The following is an 18000-nucleotide window of genomic DNA, read 5'->3' as shown; positions in this document are numbered from 1 at the left end:
TACACTTACACCACTGGTTCTTAGTCTTGGTGGAGGTACCGAACCCCACCATTTTCCGATGCACATTCACTGAAACCTTCTTTATTGGAAAAATAAAATTCAATATTTTTCCCCCCTTCAAATTCAAGACAAAGGTATAGGATTTACTGGTGAACAAAATCAACAAGGAGCGGAGCCATCAAATCTGGCTCTCTTCACGTCAAATTCAGAAAAGTGTTATGTTCTTGTATTTCCTATCTCCATGCATGCAGTAACTGTTAGAACATGACACTTATTGATAGCGCTTTAAAACAACCACCACTGTTTTCTTAAGATGCAACACGTACAATGAAAACAACAAAGGCCCCAGAATTTAGCCCTGTGGAACACCACACATTCCGTTACACATGTGAATTCATATTGCACATATTTGTCTGACCACTTACTTTTTTTTTTTTTGCTCGACATAGTTGGTATGATGGGATTACAATAATAAAAAAAAATCACACGACGTACCGTCACAAGTCGACTACTGAGCACACCAAATTCTGTGCAGCACAGATAGACCAAGCAATGATGGTCAAGCGGGGTGGATCGTCACGAATCATTTGAGTCGGGTTTGTATCTTGACGTCCGCCGAACCCAGGTTAAGAACCAATGACTTCGACACTCAGCTCCCTCGTACATTACTATATTTTGGGCTCACAATATGCACTGTTTGCTTTATTTCTCTTTTACACACATCACATAATTTGTTTTCCCATTAGAAAATTGGATCTTTTTTTTTTTCATACTGTGATGTGTTACAAATGCAATGTAATTGTTCATCTTTCATTTCAATGCTCTCCTTTTCCACGTGGCAGCATAAGAAGCTTGCTGAGGGCAGCGCCTATGAGGAGGTGTCCACCTCTACTCCCTATTCCGAGAACGACATCAGCAACTCCATCAAAAACGGAATCCTATATTTGGAGGACCCCATAAATCATGTAACTTTCTTTTAAAACATGTTATCTTGTTGAACAAATTTATAAAGTCCATACAATATGATTGTGTAACTTTGTCCTTTACACCCAAATATCATACAACTTGTTTTCCTGGTTAAATGCTGGTCACATTTCTGTGCAACACAAGGATGTTTTAAATAATTCATGTAGCTCATGCATTCTTTCTCCTCATATCCTGTCCCTCCGGCTGCAGGAGTGGTATCCTCATTTCTTTGTCCTGACCAGCAGTAAGATCTACTACTCCGAGGAGACCTCAAGTAATCAGGGTAACGATGAGGAGGAGGAGCACAGAGAGGTTAGTAAGTGAACACTGTCCCAAGGCGAGATCTTTGCAGCACTTCAAATAAAACACATGATGTCAAGTACTTCCCGTTGGTGGTGGGCTAGAGCTGTTTATCAGTCCCTCCCACTAATCGGCAGGTTTCCAATGGGATGGATCAGCATGTTACAGAAAAGTGGTTCCACGGGAAGTTGGGTGCAGGGCGGGACGGACGACAGATAGCTGAGAGGCTGCTGTCGGAGTACTGCCTAGAAACTGGAGCGCCCGACGGCTCCTTCCTGGTTCGAGAGAGTGAGACCTTTGTGGGAGATTACACACTGTCTTTCTGGTATGTTCCACATGGGGAATTATGTAGATGGTTGCTATTGTAAACATGTCTTGCAAACCACCCATGCAGCATTCTACCACCTGTGCAAAATTACAACTCACAATAACATTTGGATGTAACAGAACATCAAAGCAACAGTTTTAATAATCCAGAAGACACAACTCAATTTCATGATTTAGCAAATTTTCAATGATTCAATTTTTAAAATGCCGATTAATCAAATTAATTTGATTTATTGCCTAGCCCTAATCTTCAGTAATTGAGCGAATTATTTTATATATTTAAAATAAACTTTAAATTTTAACATTACATTTTATATACTGTGACTCTGCTGATACTCAGTGTCTGCCCTTCTTACGTTTTGGAAGAGCCCTGAATTTTTATTTTTTGTGAACAATTTATATATATATATATATATATATATATATATATATATATATATATATATATATTAGGTGTGTGAATTGCCTAGTACCTGACGATTCGATTCGTATCACGATTCACAGGTCACGATTCGATTCGATACCGATTAATCCCGATACGAATTTATAAGTCGATTGTTGCGATTTTTTTTCACTCAAATTTAGAAAATACTAATCAGTAAGCTTGTAGAGTGTAAGATTTATATGAAAATGTATTATTTATTTATCTGAAATTTCAGTCTTATAGAGGTTGTAATTTGTTTCATGTTTGAACAGCATTGAAATAAAATATTAAGGCTTAATGTTCCGTTCATATAACATTCTTCCATGCTCAAGGTGTGAATCCTAAAAAAAAAAAAAAAAAAAAAAAAATCGATTCTGCCGATTATTGAATCGATTCGAGAATCGCGCGATGTAGTATCGCGATATATCGCCGAATCGATTTTTTAACACCCCTAATATATATATGTGTGTGTGTGTGTGTGTGTGTATTTTAATCTGTTTTTCTTTTTAATTCGTTTTTTACATTTATTTATTTATTTATTTATATTTATATTTTTTGTTGTTTTTATTTCCATTATTTATTTATTTCTTTGTGTTTAACTTTTGAATTTTTTTTTTTTATATTCATTTTTATTTTCACTTTTATCCATCCATCCATCCATCCATTTTCTTGACCGCTTATTCCTCACAAGGGTCGCGGGGGGTGCTGGCGCCTATCTCAGCTGGCTCTGGGCAGTAGGCGGGGTACACCCTGAACTGTTTGGCAGCCAATATTTTCACTTTTATTCATGTATTTATTTATTTGTGTATTTTTAATTTTGGCAGTTTTGATCCTCTGTAAGCAGTGGGGAAAAAAACATTCTAATAAATTGCATCACTGAGTGAAAAATATACATAATGTTAACCCTTCATCCATCTCATCTCCTTTTCAGGCGGTCAGGACGAGTGCAGCACTGTCGCATTCACTCCCGTCAAGAGGCCGGCAGCCCCAAATTCTACCTGACTGACAACCTGGTGTTTGACACACTCTTTGCCCTCATCAACCACTACCAGCAGGTGGCGCTGCGCTGCAATGAATTTGAGATGAAGCTGACTGAGCCTGTGCCGCAGACCAATGCCCACGAGAGCAAAGAGTGAGACTCACTCGCGTATCAAGAATGACAACTTATTTAGAGGGTTGCACTCTTTTTGAATGCTTACCATGCATTCGTCAGTATTAGGATTATCTTTATTGTATATGAAAATACATTAGAAATTTGTGTGATAGCTTCTTAACTCATTCACTCCCAGCCATTTTCACTGAAGCAACCCCCTTTCGCTCTCGGCTGTTTTACTGGATTTTGACTGATTTTGCAAGACCCACAGAATATTGTGTTCTATTGCTATAGAAACACGGAACCTAACAAAACAAATATTAGAGTCTTTTCTTTCATCAGGAAAGAAATGTATATTTGTACCTGTTTTTTGCAGCAATTAGCATTAGAATATAGCTACGTTTCATCATTATTCACAAACCTTTTGAAAACACTGGGAAAAAGAGCTCGTTGCAACGTGCTGATCTCTTATACTCTACTACCACCTACTGGCCGTTTTTTGCAATAACTACCATTGCTTTTAGCCACCTTTTCATGTCAGAAGCTGTGTCAAAGCCTTCTGTATGCTCCAGCATAAAACAAACAAACAAACAAACAAAAAACGTATAAGTACTTTTTTGGGAGTGTAGGACAAAGTATTGAAAAACGTATTTTATACGTTTTGGGGTTTGAATGAGTTCAAGTTTCAATGCAAATGTCTAGATGGATTGTTAAAAGTGTGCAAGTCCTTGTGTGTGTGTAGGGTATGATTTGATTTAATGCATTAATTAGAGTGCTTGGAAGATAACAAAATTCAGAAAATGTACCTGTTCTAATTGGTCTTTTTTTTTTTTTTTCCTCGTTTGTCACAGGTGGTACCATGCGAACCTATCCAGGAGTCATGCTGAGAACATGCTGATGAGGGTTCCTCGAGATGGGGCTTTCCTTGTCAGGAAGAGGGCTGAATCCAACTCATTTGCCATTTCCTTCAGGCATGTAACTGTGACTTAAATATCCCGATTGGAGAGATTCTAAATGTGGATGAGCGATTAAATCGTGTGGCGGTTAGTCATTTTTTGGATGCCCGTGGTTTGCCATGCAGGGCCGAGGGCAAGATTAAGCACTGTCGTGTACAGCAAGAGGGTCAGACTGTGGTGCTGGGCACTTCGGAGTTTGACAGCCTTGTAGATCTCATCAGCTACTACGAGAAGCACCCTCTGTATCGTAAAATGAAGCTGCGATATCCCATCAATGAAGACACACTGGAAAAGATCGGCACTGCTGTGAGTTAACGCATTGGACTGATTGGAAAATAAGAATTACAAATTATTTGGTGTTTTATGTGGCTATGTCATGTTGAATGCAACAATGACCGACCAATGACGTGACATTGTCTCATCTGACAGGAGCCCGACTACGGGTCACTCTATGAGGGCCGGAATCCTGGCTTTTATGTGGAAGCCAATCAAATGCCAACCTTTAAGGTGAGTGTTGCTATGAAGACTAAAGAAGGAGCCAGGGGCTGTAGCATGTTTTTAAAAGATAAATGTAACAATTGTTTTCTATAGTAAAGTAGTCCAAAATGTCAAAATATCTTAAGTATTACAATTTTACTTATTCTAGTTTTAATTTCAAACAAAAACAGGTGTACTGTAGAGTTCCCAGGATCAGTCGCATCTCTGAAAATTTAAAGACTTTGTTCCTTGAAGTTAACACTTTTTTTTCACTCATTTGCTCCTAAAAACGTATAAATACGTTCTCTTTTAAATGTTTTAAGTGTCACAAAGACGTATTTATAAATGTTTTCGTTTTTCTTTTGTGCTAAAGCATACAGAAGGCTTTGACACAGCCTCTCAACTGCAGAGAATGGGTGAAGCAATGGTAGTAATTATTAAATAAAAAAAAAAGCCCGCAGGTGGCAGCAGAGTAGAAGCTATCAACCCAGGGCCATGTTGAAAACAAGCTGTTTCCCCACAATTCGAAACAGATTTGGGAATAATGATGAAACTTAGCTATATTTTAATGTTAATTGCTGCAGTAAAACCGCCGGGAGTGAAGGGGGTTGCTTCAGTGAACATGTGAACGAGTTAAATGGATCTATTATCGGCCGTATGATTCTTCAAAAATGGCTGATGCCGATATTCGTCAAAACGCTGAATATCGGCCCGGCTAAGAATGACTGTCAGTTGAATTTCTTCTGACATTCTGTCTGCCTTTTACAGTGCACAGTAAGAGCCATGTATGAGTATAAAGCCCAAAGAGATGATGAGCTCTCCTTCACCAAAAACGCCACCATCTCCAATGTGGACAAACAGGAAGGAGGATGGTGAGTGAGTTTGGCATCCATTGTGGAAGGAGCTCTCATGTGGGATCGGCTGCGTTATTTTCGTCCGTGTCCGTGCACTGTTGATAATAAAAATGACATTTCTTTTCTGCCAGGTGGAAGGGGGACTGCGGAGGGAAGAAGCAGCTGTGGTTTCCGGCAAACTACGTCGAGGAGATCAGTCCGTCAGCCGCAGAGCCAGACAGAAGTGTGAGGATGAAATCCAACGCAGCGCTTCGTTCTTCCTCAGCGCCACTCGATTTTGATTCACGTATGCTCCTCTTCCGTGTCCAGCAGGAGATGACAGAAAACAGCCCACTGGGAGATCTACTGAGAGGAAGTGTGGACGTCTCCTCCTGTCAGATTGGTGAGCAAACTCTACTTCCTGTTCGTCTCTGCTGCTGCAGTGCTGGCAGTCACCTTCTATGATTACGATCTACATTTGCAACTAGTTGTGCAGCTTTTGATTTGTCTAGCGAACTAGAGAACTACAATCGGCCGTTTTTTGTTTTATTACAATCCCTTTGTTTTTTTTTTACTTATCTGCAATCTACGCCCTGCGGCTAGGCAAGGCACACCCATTTGTGTTGCTACAACCAAAACTGCTTTGTCCATAGCTGGGGTTCTGTCTCCCTCTAGTGGCAGAGTTACGTTTAACATTTTGTGTGTTAACAGGTCATTTGAATTCAAGTAGAATTGTTTTCAAAAGTTTATTATCCAGTGTTGTTGTCACATTTGGCACCTGTGTTTGATATGCACAGCTGCAACATTTCTGTGCTTGGTCTTTGAAATGTTTTTGTATTTTTAGCCTGGTTCACATATCAAGATTTTCAAATTGTCGGCAGATGTTCAAACTCTGAGAGACCATAAAAAAATCACGGGTATAAAGGTTTTGAACGTACAGTGCGCGGTATGCTGCCTCACGACAAAATCAACACATCCCACACAAACCGATATAATTCATGAATATTTCCAGGTTAGATGGGAGATCTTGCAAAACCACTCGAGATTAAGCGTGACTTCAGAGGAAACAAACATGGCAGATCATGGCGATTCGTTGTGGTTTGTTTTGGGCAGGGAAAAAAAACGACACAAAGAAAAGCTATTTGAGACTGGAGCAGCCAAGATCAGTTTGAAGTTCAGACTCTGAACACACCACACACAGCAGGAATATCTGTTAAAATTAACTTTTGGATATTGGCGCGTCATCACAATTGTCAGGACTAAAATCAGGCGACTGGTAATTATCTTGCCATATGAACTGTGTGTATTAGAGATTTCAGTAAACAATACAAAATACATGTACATAAATGAAAATTCAAATGAACGGGGGACTGTAGCCTTTCTTTTTGACTTGATATGTTTCCAAACCAGTTGTCCGGCCCGATGGAAAAGGAAGCAGGCCGCACGTGTTCTCCCTCGTACCAACCACGGCCATGCGGACAGGACCGGTGCTGGAAGTTGCCGCCAGCACTCAGGAGGAATTAAAGGAATGGGTTCTCAAGATCCGTGAGGTGGCGATGACCTCGGAGGCCAAGGTGTGTGTCACATAGTACGCCCTCACTTTGCGCTGCACCTTTTTGAACAGACCTTTTGTTAGGGATGGGTGCCGAAGACGCTACTTTTCGTGGCACGGACCGATTTTGGGTCGATACTTCCGAGCACCGATTCACGTAAAATTAAACGGTGCCATGTTTCGGTTCTGAAGCACATCTTTCAGAATTGTGATTATGCGGGAGTAGAACAGTTCACAATTTTCCAAGGCGCACTTGAATGCAACGTGTACGTATACCAGCGTACTAACGTCACCCACTCGCACATGATTTCACACGATAAGAATACATTTCCAGGTTTTGAACGGAGCGAGATTTTTGCAGCACCGAGCCAAACAAATACAATTTATGAAGTATGACAGTGCCCGGTTCAACCACAATGAGCGCACGGCTGAGACCGAGAGGGAGGTGTCGACGGCATCCTCCCTCGCTGCACTCGCGCACATGTCGCTTGCACCGAAACTGAGAGGTCAGTCTTCTCCTACCGAATCTTTTTTTTTTTTGGGGGGGGGCTATATAAGTCCAACGTGGGTTCAAACTTTGAACTCAGCACGCGGCAGCCTTTACGTTCTTGAAAAACAACTGCACAAGAAAAGAAGATAACATCAATTATTCATTTATACATACTTTTTAATTTTGTTCCTTGTGTTGTTCATTGCACAGAACTTTGTATTATTCATGTATTATTACTAGGGATGTAAAGATAAGGGCAATATTGTGATATTGTGAAATTAAAACTGCCACAATGTCGTCGTCATGATGTTCACAATATTTAAAAGGAACACATCTGTTAATAAAGTCAGGTTGATTTCCATTTGTGCAGTTCTAGCACCCACTAGTGGCTAGTTTATTAGTGCAATTTAATTTTCATTAGGGATGTTTTGGCCTTTATGTTTAAAATCTATGCTAATTGTCAGATGAAGGGGAACCTAATTTGCTTGTGAAGCATCAATGTGTGTTAGCATTAGCAAGTAAGTACCTCAAAAGCACAATATTGTGTTTTGTTTTGTTTGTTTTTTTACAATATTGTGATCATTTTTAAATATCGCCAACACCCCCACAATATTGTGATAATTATCGTATTGTGTTTGGATATCGTTACATCCCTAATTATTATCAGCCAAATAAATAAATAAATAAATAAATAAAATAACAACAACAACAAAAGTGAGAGTACAAAAGTACCGAAAATTGGTACCGTTGAGTACCGGTATCGATTCCCAGCCACCGAGAATTGGAACAGTACCGGTTCATCCGTGTAAGGGACCCATCCCTACCTTTTGTACATTCTTTGGTTTTAATGTGACACATGACCACCTGGACTAGCTACAGATGCTTCAGATTGATTGTGTTGTGTTTGTGTATACGCAGTTGGAGGAGGGAAAGATGATGGAGAGGAGAAAGAAGATTGCGCTGGAGTTATCCGACCTGGTCGTCTACTGCAGACCTGTGCCGTTCGATGAAGACAGTAAGTCGTACACAACTTGAACAAGTCAGTGATAATGCCGTGAACTGCCACCAAAATGTCTCCTTATTTCTTGACAAATGGTACTTTTCAGTTTGAACAAATAATCAGGAATCCATTTATTTCCAATCTAATGGATATAAGATGAGATGGACATTGAAGTGTTTTAGGCTGACGAGTCAAGCCCGTCCTCGTCTGTCTGCCATCCTGTAGAGATCGGCACGGAGCGCGCATGTTTCCGCGACATGTCATCTTTTCCCGAGACCAAGGCGGAGAAATACGTCAATAAAATCAAAGGCAAGAAGTTCCTGCAGTACAATCGGCTGCAGCTGTCTCGGATCTACCCGCGAGGCCAAAGACTGGACTCGTCCAACTACGACCCTCTTCCCATGTGGCTGTGCGGCTCGCAGCTCGTCGCACTCAACTTCCAGACGGCGGGTAAGGCTTGTTTTTTTTCCATCTAAGTTTCTCCAGTGGCAACGTGTGATTTATTGTTTGACGGCGCTCGTGCCGTCTCCTGTTCCAGACAAGCCCATGCAGATGAACCAGGCCTTGTTCATGCTGAACGGAAGGAGCGGCTACGTCCTCCAGCCCCCCATCATGAGGGACGACATCTTCGATCCCTTTGACAGGCACACAGTGCGCGGCCTCGAGGAAGTCACTCTTCAGATCGAGGTACGTCTTACTGTGTCATGTCGTGTCATGTCATGTGACCTTTGGGTTTTCATGCTGGAATGAGATTTAAAGCGGCCTCAGATTACCTTACCTCAGCTTGGTCTTTTTTTTTTTTTTTTTTTTTTTTTTTTTGTGATGCAAGCCAAAATTTTGAGTTATGATTGACCTTAAGGTTGAACTGTGCAATTGATTGAAATTCAATTACAATTTCAATTGTTATACTCCACAATTACAAAATCAGCATAATAGTATATATAAAAAAAAGATTATTAATACTAATTTTGAGTTGAGTTGTTTAACTCTTTTACTGCCAAACATTATCCAAAAAGACAACCGCTAGCGTGCCAGCTGATTTCGAGCATTGTCACTCATCTTTCAAAGCAAACAGAATATTGTGTATTATGACTATGTAAACAGGGTGGATGCCATATTAAAGATTGGATTCCATTCGCTCATTCAAACAAAAAGTATGAGTGAATGGAAACATTAAGGAGAAAATAAGCTTTTTTTTGAAAAGATAAATTTTCTGCACAACAGTGACTTTGACACAAATATTTTTTTGTTTAGTGACACTCTGTGGATTAAATTTAATGTGACGAATGTTTTGCTCATTCATGAAAATCATCCTTGAAAATGTTGTATTTCCTAAGAGCAGCCATGTTGTCATGTCATTATCCCATCGAAAAGAGATACAATGCTGCCATCTGCTGGCTATAATTAGTTTTCTTTTTTTTTTGTTTTTTTGTTTTTTTTGTTTTCTAAAAGCTCATTCATAAACCCAGAGCTGCCCAAGAGTTGCACTGTCCATTTGGGGGGGGGGGGGGGCGTAGTTCACACCAATTAATGTTGATGGCAGTGCTCATTGGGATTTCCGTAAATGTCAATTAACATTAACGGCAGGAAAAGAGTTAAATTTCTACATTTGCACCTTTTTTATATTTTCAAATAACCAATTTAATACATTTTGTTTCATCCAAAAGGAACTTGCATAATTAGTGTTTCAAAGAATTTTATTTGTTTAAATAATTTTTACGTTTGAACATTTTCTTCCATCCCGACGGATTCCATCCAGCGTGTATGCCTTTTGGCTTCATTAAAGTATCTAAAACCTCCTTTATATTCTCTTTTGTTATGTTCTGTTGTCTTGACTGAGCTTAAGCTCTTTGTAAGTTCTTTCTATTAGGTGTAAACAAAAAGTATTTACAGTATTTCTTTCTCTCTCTTTAAAGGTGTTGGGTGCAAGGCACCTACCCAAGCACGGCCGTGGCATTGTTTGTCCTCTCATCGAGATTGAGGTGTGCGGGGCCGAGTATGACAGCGCCAAGCAAAAAACAGATTCAGAAGGTGAGTATTGCCTGTTGTCACTATCGTAAGTAAAGAACGTAGCATCAATCTAAAAGTGGCCGGGGCCATCTTCAGACTGTGAAGTTTTGGGTCTGGTCAATGCACACGTGCCCCGGCGTTGGTGCTCATTTTTGCATAATCTGAGAATTGCCGCAGTAACGACGGAGCTGATGTAATCAGGCATTTGCAGTAAAGGTTCACTGGTACTTAGACTTGTATATGCTAGTGGCAGAATCAACAACGGTAGCCTCCAGCGCATGAAGCTGGCGGAGGCATGTCAGCGCGGCAACGGACGTGCCGCTGCGCGTCTGTCAAGGTTCATCATCTGTTTTGCAGAGCGTAATTTGCAGTTAGCTTCAGTGTGTACTTTTATTCCAATGCAAATAAAAACTGCTTGTTTGAGCAGTTTGGCATTCCTTTGCTGGCATAACAATTTGCCATTCACAAATCACTCAGATGGACAGCTTTACATTAAAGTCGAGTACTCCACAGCCTAGGGCTGTGCAATTAATCGAAATTTAATTACAATTTCAGTTATTACATGCACGATTACAAAATCAGCATAATCGTAAAGAGATTATTAATAAAAAAATTTGAGTTGTTGACATTTATACATTGCACCTTTTTTCAATTTTAAAATAATTTAATAATTTAGTTTAATCCAAAAGGAACTTGCATAATTAGTGTTTCAAAGAGTTAGTTTGAAATTAATATTTTTCATTTGTTTTTCACATTTAATAATTTTCTTGTTTTGTACCAAAAAATAAATGATCATCCTACTCGACAATGCACAAGCTGCACTCCAACTTCAAGTTTTTGCTAACATAAATAAATAAATAAATAAATAACGAAACAAATAAATGTATTCTTCTTCTTCTTATTATTATTATTATTATGACTATTATAAATACATATTGTAAATTCTTTTTGGTCCAAAAGGAACTTACAATTATAGTGTTTCTATTTATTATTTTATTATTATTATTATTAGTAGTAGTATTATTATGTTTTTATTATGTGTGTGTGTATATATATATATATATATATATATGTATATATATGTATATATATATATATATATATATATATATATATATATATATATATACATACGCATATATATATGTAAAATGAAACATAAATAAATAAATGCATTATTATTATTATTATTATTGTTGTTGTTGTTGTTGTTGTTGTTGTTGTTGTTATTATTATATAATTAATTAATTAATATAAATATATATTATTATAAATTCTTTTTGGTCCAAAAGGAACTTGCATACCGGTAATTATAGTGTTTCTATTAATTTTTTTTTATTGGTTATTATATTTGTAAATGTATAAACATTTTCTTGTTTTGTACCAAAAAATAAATCATATTTTGAGTAATCGTGATGTCAATTATTGCCACAGTAATCGTGATTATTATTTTTTCCCATAATCGAGCAGCCCAACCACAGCCTGCCATATTTGAGTGAAGACAGCAGTAGTGTTGTATGTCGTGTTTTACAATAAAACTCCACGCAAAAGCTTCATTGTTCCGTTTCCTGTCCCAGCTGATAATGGCCTGAACCCCACGTGGCCCAGAAAGCCGTTCCAGTTCACAGTCAGCAACTCGGCCTTCGCCTTCCTGCGCTTTGTGGTCTACGAGATCGACATGTTCAGCGACCAGAACTTCCTGGCCCAGGCCACGTTCCCCATCCACAGCCTGAAGACGGGTACGCTTGGCAGCGCCAGCGCCGGTCCGTTTCCTATCAGTTGCTTGCGTTCCTCGTGACCGCTTGTCTTCGACAGGTTATCGGTCAGTCCCGCTCAAGAACAGCTTCAACGAAGACCTGGAGTTGGCCTCGTTGTTGGTCCACATGGACATCGTCAGAGGAAAGGTAAGCATTTATCGCAGGTTTATGAGGCGGATGAAGAGTTTTGAAATTAGAAGGTTGTGTTCAACTGTTTTTCAATGTATTTTTAAAAGGGGTTTGATGATTTTAAAACAATGTTTGCAATATCTCAATGTTTTTAAATTTGAAGAGAATTTGCCATTTTGGTACAGATTTGACACGGCCATATGAACGCGCAGTGATACCAAAATTAATATATAAATTTTTTTAAAGGGATACTTTACTTATTTAGCCATTTTGACAGTCAAACATTATTTTGATATATAATAATAATAATAATATAAATAATAATAATTATTATTATTATATTTTTAAATGTGATATTTTCATTATTTTTCATGTACAATTAGTACCTTTAAAAACACATTTTGCAACTTTCTATCAACTGAAAATGACAGATCACCTGTTTTCTAGGTTTGGTCATGTGACATGATTCACAAGCTGAGCTGTGATTGGTTACCTGAGCCCTTGTGATGTCATTTTCAGTCAACAGCAAGTTGCAAAATGTGTTTTTAAAGGTACTAATTGTACGTGAAAAATAATGAAAGTATCAAATTAATTATAGACACAATAATAACTTTTTATTGCTATAATGGGTTAAATAAGTGAAGTATCCCTTTAATTAAACATAAGCCTAGATTGAATAGAAGTAGTTTTCAGCAAGCCTTCGCCAACTGCATGTCTTGTGACTGCTTTTTCCCAGTGATGCTCATCTGACCAGAGTGACCAAAACTGTAGCTATCTCGAATAGAGAAAGAAATGGAGCTCATATAATTAATAACGCTGAAATTGTCAACCCTCCGGGCTCATTTAAGTCGGCAGGGTGGTAGTTTTCCATAAACACAAAAAAAACAAGGTTATTTTAGTTAACGAAAACAAATGAAAAAAATTCAAATTCAAAAAACAATTTCGTTAACAAAATAAAATAGAAACGAAAATGCTTTTTAAAAAGTGAAAACTAACTGAAACTACATTTTAGTTTTATGTTTACAAAAGTAACTAAAACGAATTAATTATAGCGAAAATGTCCTTCGTTTTAGTCTTTAGTAATTAATTTAATACATGAACCATTGGGGATGATTTTAAATGTGATTTTAATTAAGTATATTTATTTGGATATTAACCGTAATAAAGACATTTGAACGTGTGTCATACAGAAGTGACGTCATCTAGCAGAAGTCGATAGAAAAGCACCTTCAGATTACGTCGCTCCTAGGCGACACATTTGCCTGCTTGACTTTTAGTTCCAATGGCTTGGCTCGCCTACGTTTTCATTTAACTCAACGCTAGGTATGAAATGTGGTACTTTTTTCATTTTTCCACCCATCCATCCATCCATTTTCTTGACCGCTTATTCCTCACAAGGGTCGCAGGGGGTGTGGCGCCTATCTCAGCTGGCTCTGGGCAGTAGGCAGGGGATATCCTGGACTGGTTGCCAGCTAACTGCAGGGCACACAGAGACGAACAACCATCCACACTCACAAGCACACCTAGGGACAATTCGGAGCACCCAATTAACCTGCCATGCATGTCTTTGGAATGTGGGAGGAGACCGGAGTACCCGGAGAAGACCCACACGGGCATGGGGAGAACATGCAAACTCCACCTCGGAAAGCCGGAGCCTGGACTTGAACCCGAGTTCTCAGTACTGGGAGGCGGACGTGCTAACCACTCATTCACTGTGCCGCCACTCATTTTACCGTGTGTTGTTAAACATTGCACACAAGTAATACACATTAAAAAAAAAACAACAACAAAAAATGAAATGAAAACTAATACTGAAACCAACTAAAACAGTGTATTTTTTTTTTTTACATTACATCAACATAACAACATAACCACCCTAAAAACTAATTAAAACTAAATTAAAAAACAAAACAAAAGGGAGCTACAACCATGATTGGCTGAATCCGAAGCTCAGCGGCTACATGCTACAAACACTCCAATTGCGCATGCGCCGCTCGGAACGAGCACACACGACGTCGTTACGGCAGGTTGATCGACGGGATCGAGAACCAATCGTCAAGATGATCCACCCGGAAGACGCAGCGACAAAAGATCCTTGAATTTTAAATTTTTTTTAAAAAAAGATAGAAAGCTTTCAAGCTTTATAGCTTTTTTTTGCTAACAGTTGGATGCATGCTAAGATGTGAATGGCATTTTCTATATTTAACGTCCCTCTCCCTATCTTCTCCAGAATGAAAACGGCGAGATTGCGTGTCCGTTCGCCGCCGCAGCCCCGTCGAGCGTCACGTCGGCACACACCGGACGGGAACATTTCGCAGAGCACAGCTCTGCCTCGTCCACGCCCTCCAACGCGACGCCCGTGCCGCAGTCACCGGGCCAGGCCGTGGCGGCAGCGTACCGAGGCCGGGAGGGCTCCTTCGACTCGCGCTACCAGTCGCCGCTGGATGACTTCAGGGTGTCGCAGGAGCCGCTGCTCGACCACATGGACCCGCAGAACCGAAGGTGCGTGCCGGCACGGGGAGGCGGCGCGGTTTGAAAGTCTCCACACGACAACGGTCTTTTTTTTTTTTTTTTTTTTTGTCTCCTCGCTAGGATTCTGCGGCGGACCCGAGTTGGCGGAGAAAACCGCGTCTGAATCCAAAAGCCCCAAGCCGAGCTGCCCCCGCCCCCATCCGCGCGCCCCGTACTGATGATGTCACTGACTGCCGTGAGCTCTGTTTCCATGGAAACGCCGCCACCGCTTTGGCCTACATTTCAGGCAGCTCACACAATCCACCCCCACCACCGTCCGCCCAGCCCCGCTCGCCGTCGGAGAGGGGAGGGGCCGTGACGCCAGAGAGGAAGCTGATTGCTGCACACAGGAAGAAGGAAAAAAAAAAAACGTGTTCCAGGTGCTCAGTGAAAAGTTTGAAAGTGTTTCCTGTTGCGGGCTGTTGACTCATCTCCCCCACGTGTATGAACTTTAAATGTATTTATTCCTGTTGTGCTGTCGGCTCGAGGACAGCTGCACCCGACCTGCTCTCAAAGAGCTCCCGTCTCACGTGATTTTAATGATTCCAATTATTTAAAACGTTCATAATGTGATCTTTCCGTATCCTTTGATGTATATGTGTAAAACACGAGGGCTCTGCGACTGTTTTTAACGTCTCTCTCTGCGCTTCGGAGGATATTATGCACCTCCTCTTGACATATTTAACTTTGTTTTTTTGCTTTTTTTGTGAAAGGCATCAGGAAGAAGTCATAGCTGGTGAACCAGCGTTATTTTTTTGTTGTTTTGTTTTTTGTTACATTCCAAAAATCACAAACTTGCACATGATTGCGTTTTTGTGGTCGGTCACGCTGCTCCATCATTTGATATATTTTGTTTTCCCAAAATTGTCCGTTTGATCTCACGTCATTAGCGGATGTGATGATGTCATTCCTTTCATGTCGTCAGTGAAAAATGTGACGGCCCTCCACTATTGTGAATGTGTTGTCAAGTTTACTTAGGATTTTTTTTTTTTTTTTTTTTTTTTTTTTTGGTTGGCCAAACCTTGAGGAGTGGGAAAATATGCCATATTTAAATAAGTTAATTACACCACTGCCGTCATGCATTTTTGGAGATTTCAACTTGCACTGCCGCTGCGCTTTAGTTTAAACGTCAACAAGCGTCTTGGTTCATTCCGTCTGGCTTCTGCATGTTGGTCAAGTCCAAGCAGTCAAGATGGACATCAAGGTGCCTTCGGTGGTTCCACTCGGCGCTTATGTTCAACGATGCCCATTTGGTTTTATCTCTTGTCATGATGTAAGTTCAGTATTGTCACTCAGTGTTCCACCACTGAGCTCCCAAGCCATAAGGTATCATGAAGAGCTGCGAGGATGTTCGAGAACTGTTATTTCCACAGAAAGTTTTCAGCATTGGGTGTTTGTGTGAGACTGTGTCCCCCCTTGTATGACTTTTACCCACTAGCTGTCGATGTTGCAGTACTGCAAATGTCTGTCTGACTTCCCCCAGCATTTACTTGCAGACATGGTACACTCACACCTGTTTTGACTGACCGGGTCTCAGCAATGCGTGATCATAACAAAAGGTTGCCTGTTGGCCTCAAAAATCTTTTTCTTTTTTTTGTATATATTTTTTTGTGTACCCCTTTCAGTGGCCTCGTGCAGTTTTGGTATTGAAAGCGTTCAAATGGATGGGAATCTCACAAAACCTGCTTTTTGGATGTGTGCACAGCCCCAACGTATCTTTTTGTTTACTCACTGACAGTCTCACATTTCTGTAATGTGCCTAAACTATGGAGAGGAAGCGTATTCATTTTAATTTTGCCTTTCATAAACATATTCAAGCCTGAGAATAAAATACTTACTACTTTATACAATGTCGTCCGCTCGTTCCTCTCATGAAGATGTTGGTCAGTCAGTATCGAGTTGTAGTTTGTTAGTAGGCTGTCAGTGTTTGTTACACGAACGCGTTCAATTAAAGTTCACGAACGGCAGTTAATTTTTGTTAGGTCAGATTTCACTCGACTTCGAGGAGAAAACCTGCGGAGCCTTACGGAGGAGAATGATGACTTGATTTAGCAACCCAACTTACCAAGCCACGGCACGTTGCCTTGCGCGGCCCAACACGTTATCAAAATGCAAACTCAGAGCATGATGGCAGCTTGAAGGGCAAAAAAAAACAAAAAAAATGCCCGTGGGCCATGGCGGTTATCTGTACTGGTTAGCGACAATTTCTACAAATAAGGTGAGTTACTGTTTGTCTGTGGTAGGCATTAAAAAAAGGCATTAAAGCAAGTTTTTCCTCATAAGATTGTGGGGTGAAAATCACAGCTGTTTTGAGTGTACTGAAACTAGTGCCATCTAGTGGTGAGCTAATAGAAGGCGACCATTTGGAAGGACGTGCACTACGGTGCCCCAAGACCACAACTTTGCAAGGCGACAACCAATTACTACCAATTATTTTTGGATGAGCAGGTTCGACCAACTTAAGTGGCTAGCAAGAACTAGCTGGAGCGGCTAACGAGAGCGGCTAGCAAGAACTGGTTGAAGCGGCTACGAGCACCTGGAGGCCGCAGCTGTGGAAGGTAGTCGTCGACGGTTGACCCATTGGGTCTGACACAAGCTAGAAGTACAACCAGAGCCCAACAAACTTATGTTAGCTAAATTCTTTTTCGGGTAATCGCAGCGCAAACATTAAAATATTTAACTGCAGTAATTAATTGCGATTAATTACATTTTTTTTCTACTTCTGCTTTTCGTTTTTCTTCAAAGCTTATAACACATTTGAGTAAAATCTTGGAATTAATGTAAAATCCATTTTCTTTAACTCTTACAAGGGTCGCGGGGTAATGTAAAATCATCAAATAGAAATATGTTTAGCAATAAAGACTTGTAATAGCTTTCTTTGATCCTTGAATAAAATACTTATGTAAAATACGAAAATGGATGGATGGACGGACAACTGTTAAGAAAATCAAAATGTAAATCAGATTTACAGGTAATTTTGTTTCCCCCTCAGAAACAATTCACAAAACAACTTCTCGCTTACATTTAGTTGTGTTCACAAGTAGCACACTTCAGAAGCATTAATTTGCGAGGCCCCGTGAAGGGAACTTAAGTAGGGTATTTTGTTCTTAGGTGATATGCCAACGATGTACAACTAATGTGCCATTTGATTTTGGCTTTATAAAGTGCACAAATT

The 18000-nt window shown here is 39.9% G+C and overlaps 1 protein-coding gene across 2 annotated transcripts in view; it reads left to right on the top strand.

The window, feature by feature from the left end:
• The window catches only part of plcg1 (phospholipase C, gamma 1), a 33514-nt gene extending 16839 nt beyond the window's left edge, over nucleotides 1-16675 (top strand). Inside the window, exons 15-33 of one of the 2 annotated variants that reach the window (XM_077513493.1) lie at nucleotides 843-965; nucleotides 1177-1278; nucleotides 1404-1591; nucleotides 2949-3149; nucleotides 3962-4081; nucleotides 4192-4372; nucleotides 4496-4573; nucleotides 5312-5415; nucleotides 5529-5622; nucleotides 5710-5779; nucleotides 6787-6950; nucleotides 8337-8433; nucleotides 8644-8868; nucleotides 8957-9105; nucleotides 10335-10449; nucleotides 12006-12167; nucleotides 12244-12332; nucleotides 14545-14816; nucleotides 14907-16675. In XM_077513493.1, coding sequence (XP_077369619.1) covers nucleotides 843-965; nucleotides 1177-1278; nucleotides 1404-1591; nucleotides 2949-3149; nucleotides 3962-4081; nucleotides 4192-4372; nucleotides 4496-4573; nucleotides 5312-5415; nucleotides 5529-5622; nucleotides 5710-5779; nucleotides 6787-6950; nucleotides 8337-8433; nucleotides 8644-8868; nucleotides 8957-9105; nucleotides 10335-10449; nucleotides 12006-12167; nucleotides 12244-12332; nucleotides 14545-14816; nucleotides 14907-14949 — 2577 coding nt within the window. In that variant the 3' untranslated portion in view covers nucleotides 14950-16675. Of the gene's footprint in view, nucleotides 1-842; nucleotides 966-1176; nucleotides 1279-1403; nucleotides 1592-2948; nucleotides 3150-3961; nucleotides 4082-4191; nucleotides 4373-4495; nucleotides 4574-5311; nucleotides 5416-5528; nucleotides 5623-5706; nucleotides 5780-6786; nucleotides 6951-8336; nucleotides 8434-8643; nucleotides 8869-8956; nucleotides 9106-10334; nucleotides 10450-12005; nucleotides 12168-12243; nucleotides 12333-14544; nucleotides 14817-14906 lie in introns of both variants that reach the window. The other variant, XM_077513492.1, reaches the window with a different exon arrangement.
• Nucleotides 16676-18000: the final 1325 nt, after the last annotated feature.

This window comes from Festucalex cinctus, chromosome 2 (assembly GCF_051991245.1).
Source record: "Festucalex cinctus isolate MCC-2025b chromosome 2, RoL_Fcin_1.0, whole genome shotgun sequence".
Taxonomy (NCBI): domain Eukaryota; kingdom Metazoa; phylum Chordata; class Actinopteri; order Syngnathiformes; family Syngnathidae; genus Festucalex; species Festucalex cinctus.
The sequence above is the reverse complement of the archived record's forward strand: the minus strand, read 5'-3'. Positions and strand labels throughout refer to the sequence as shown.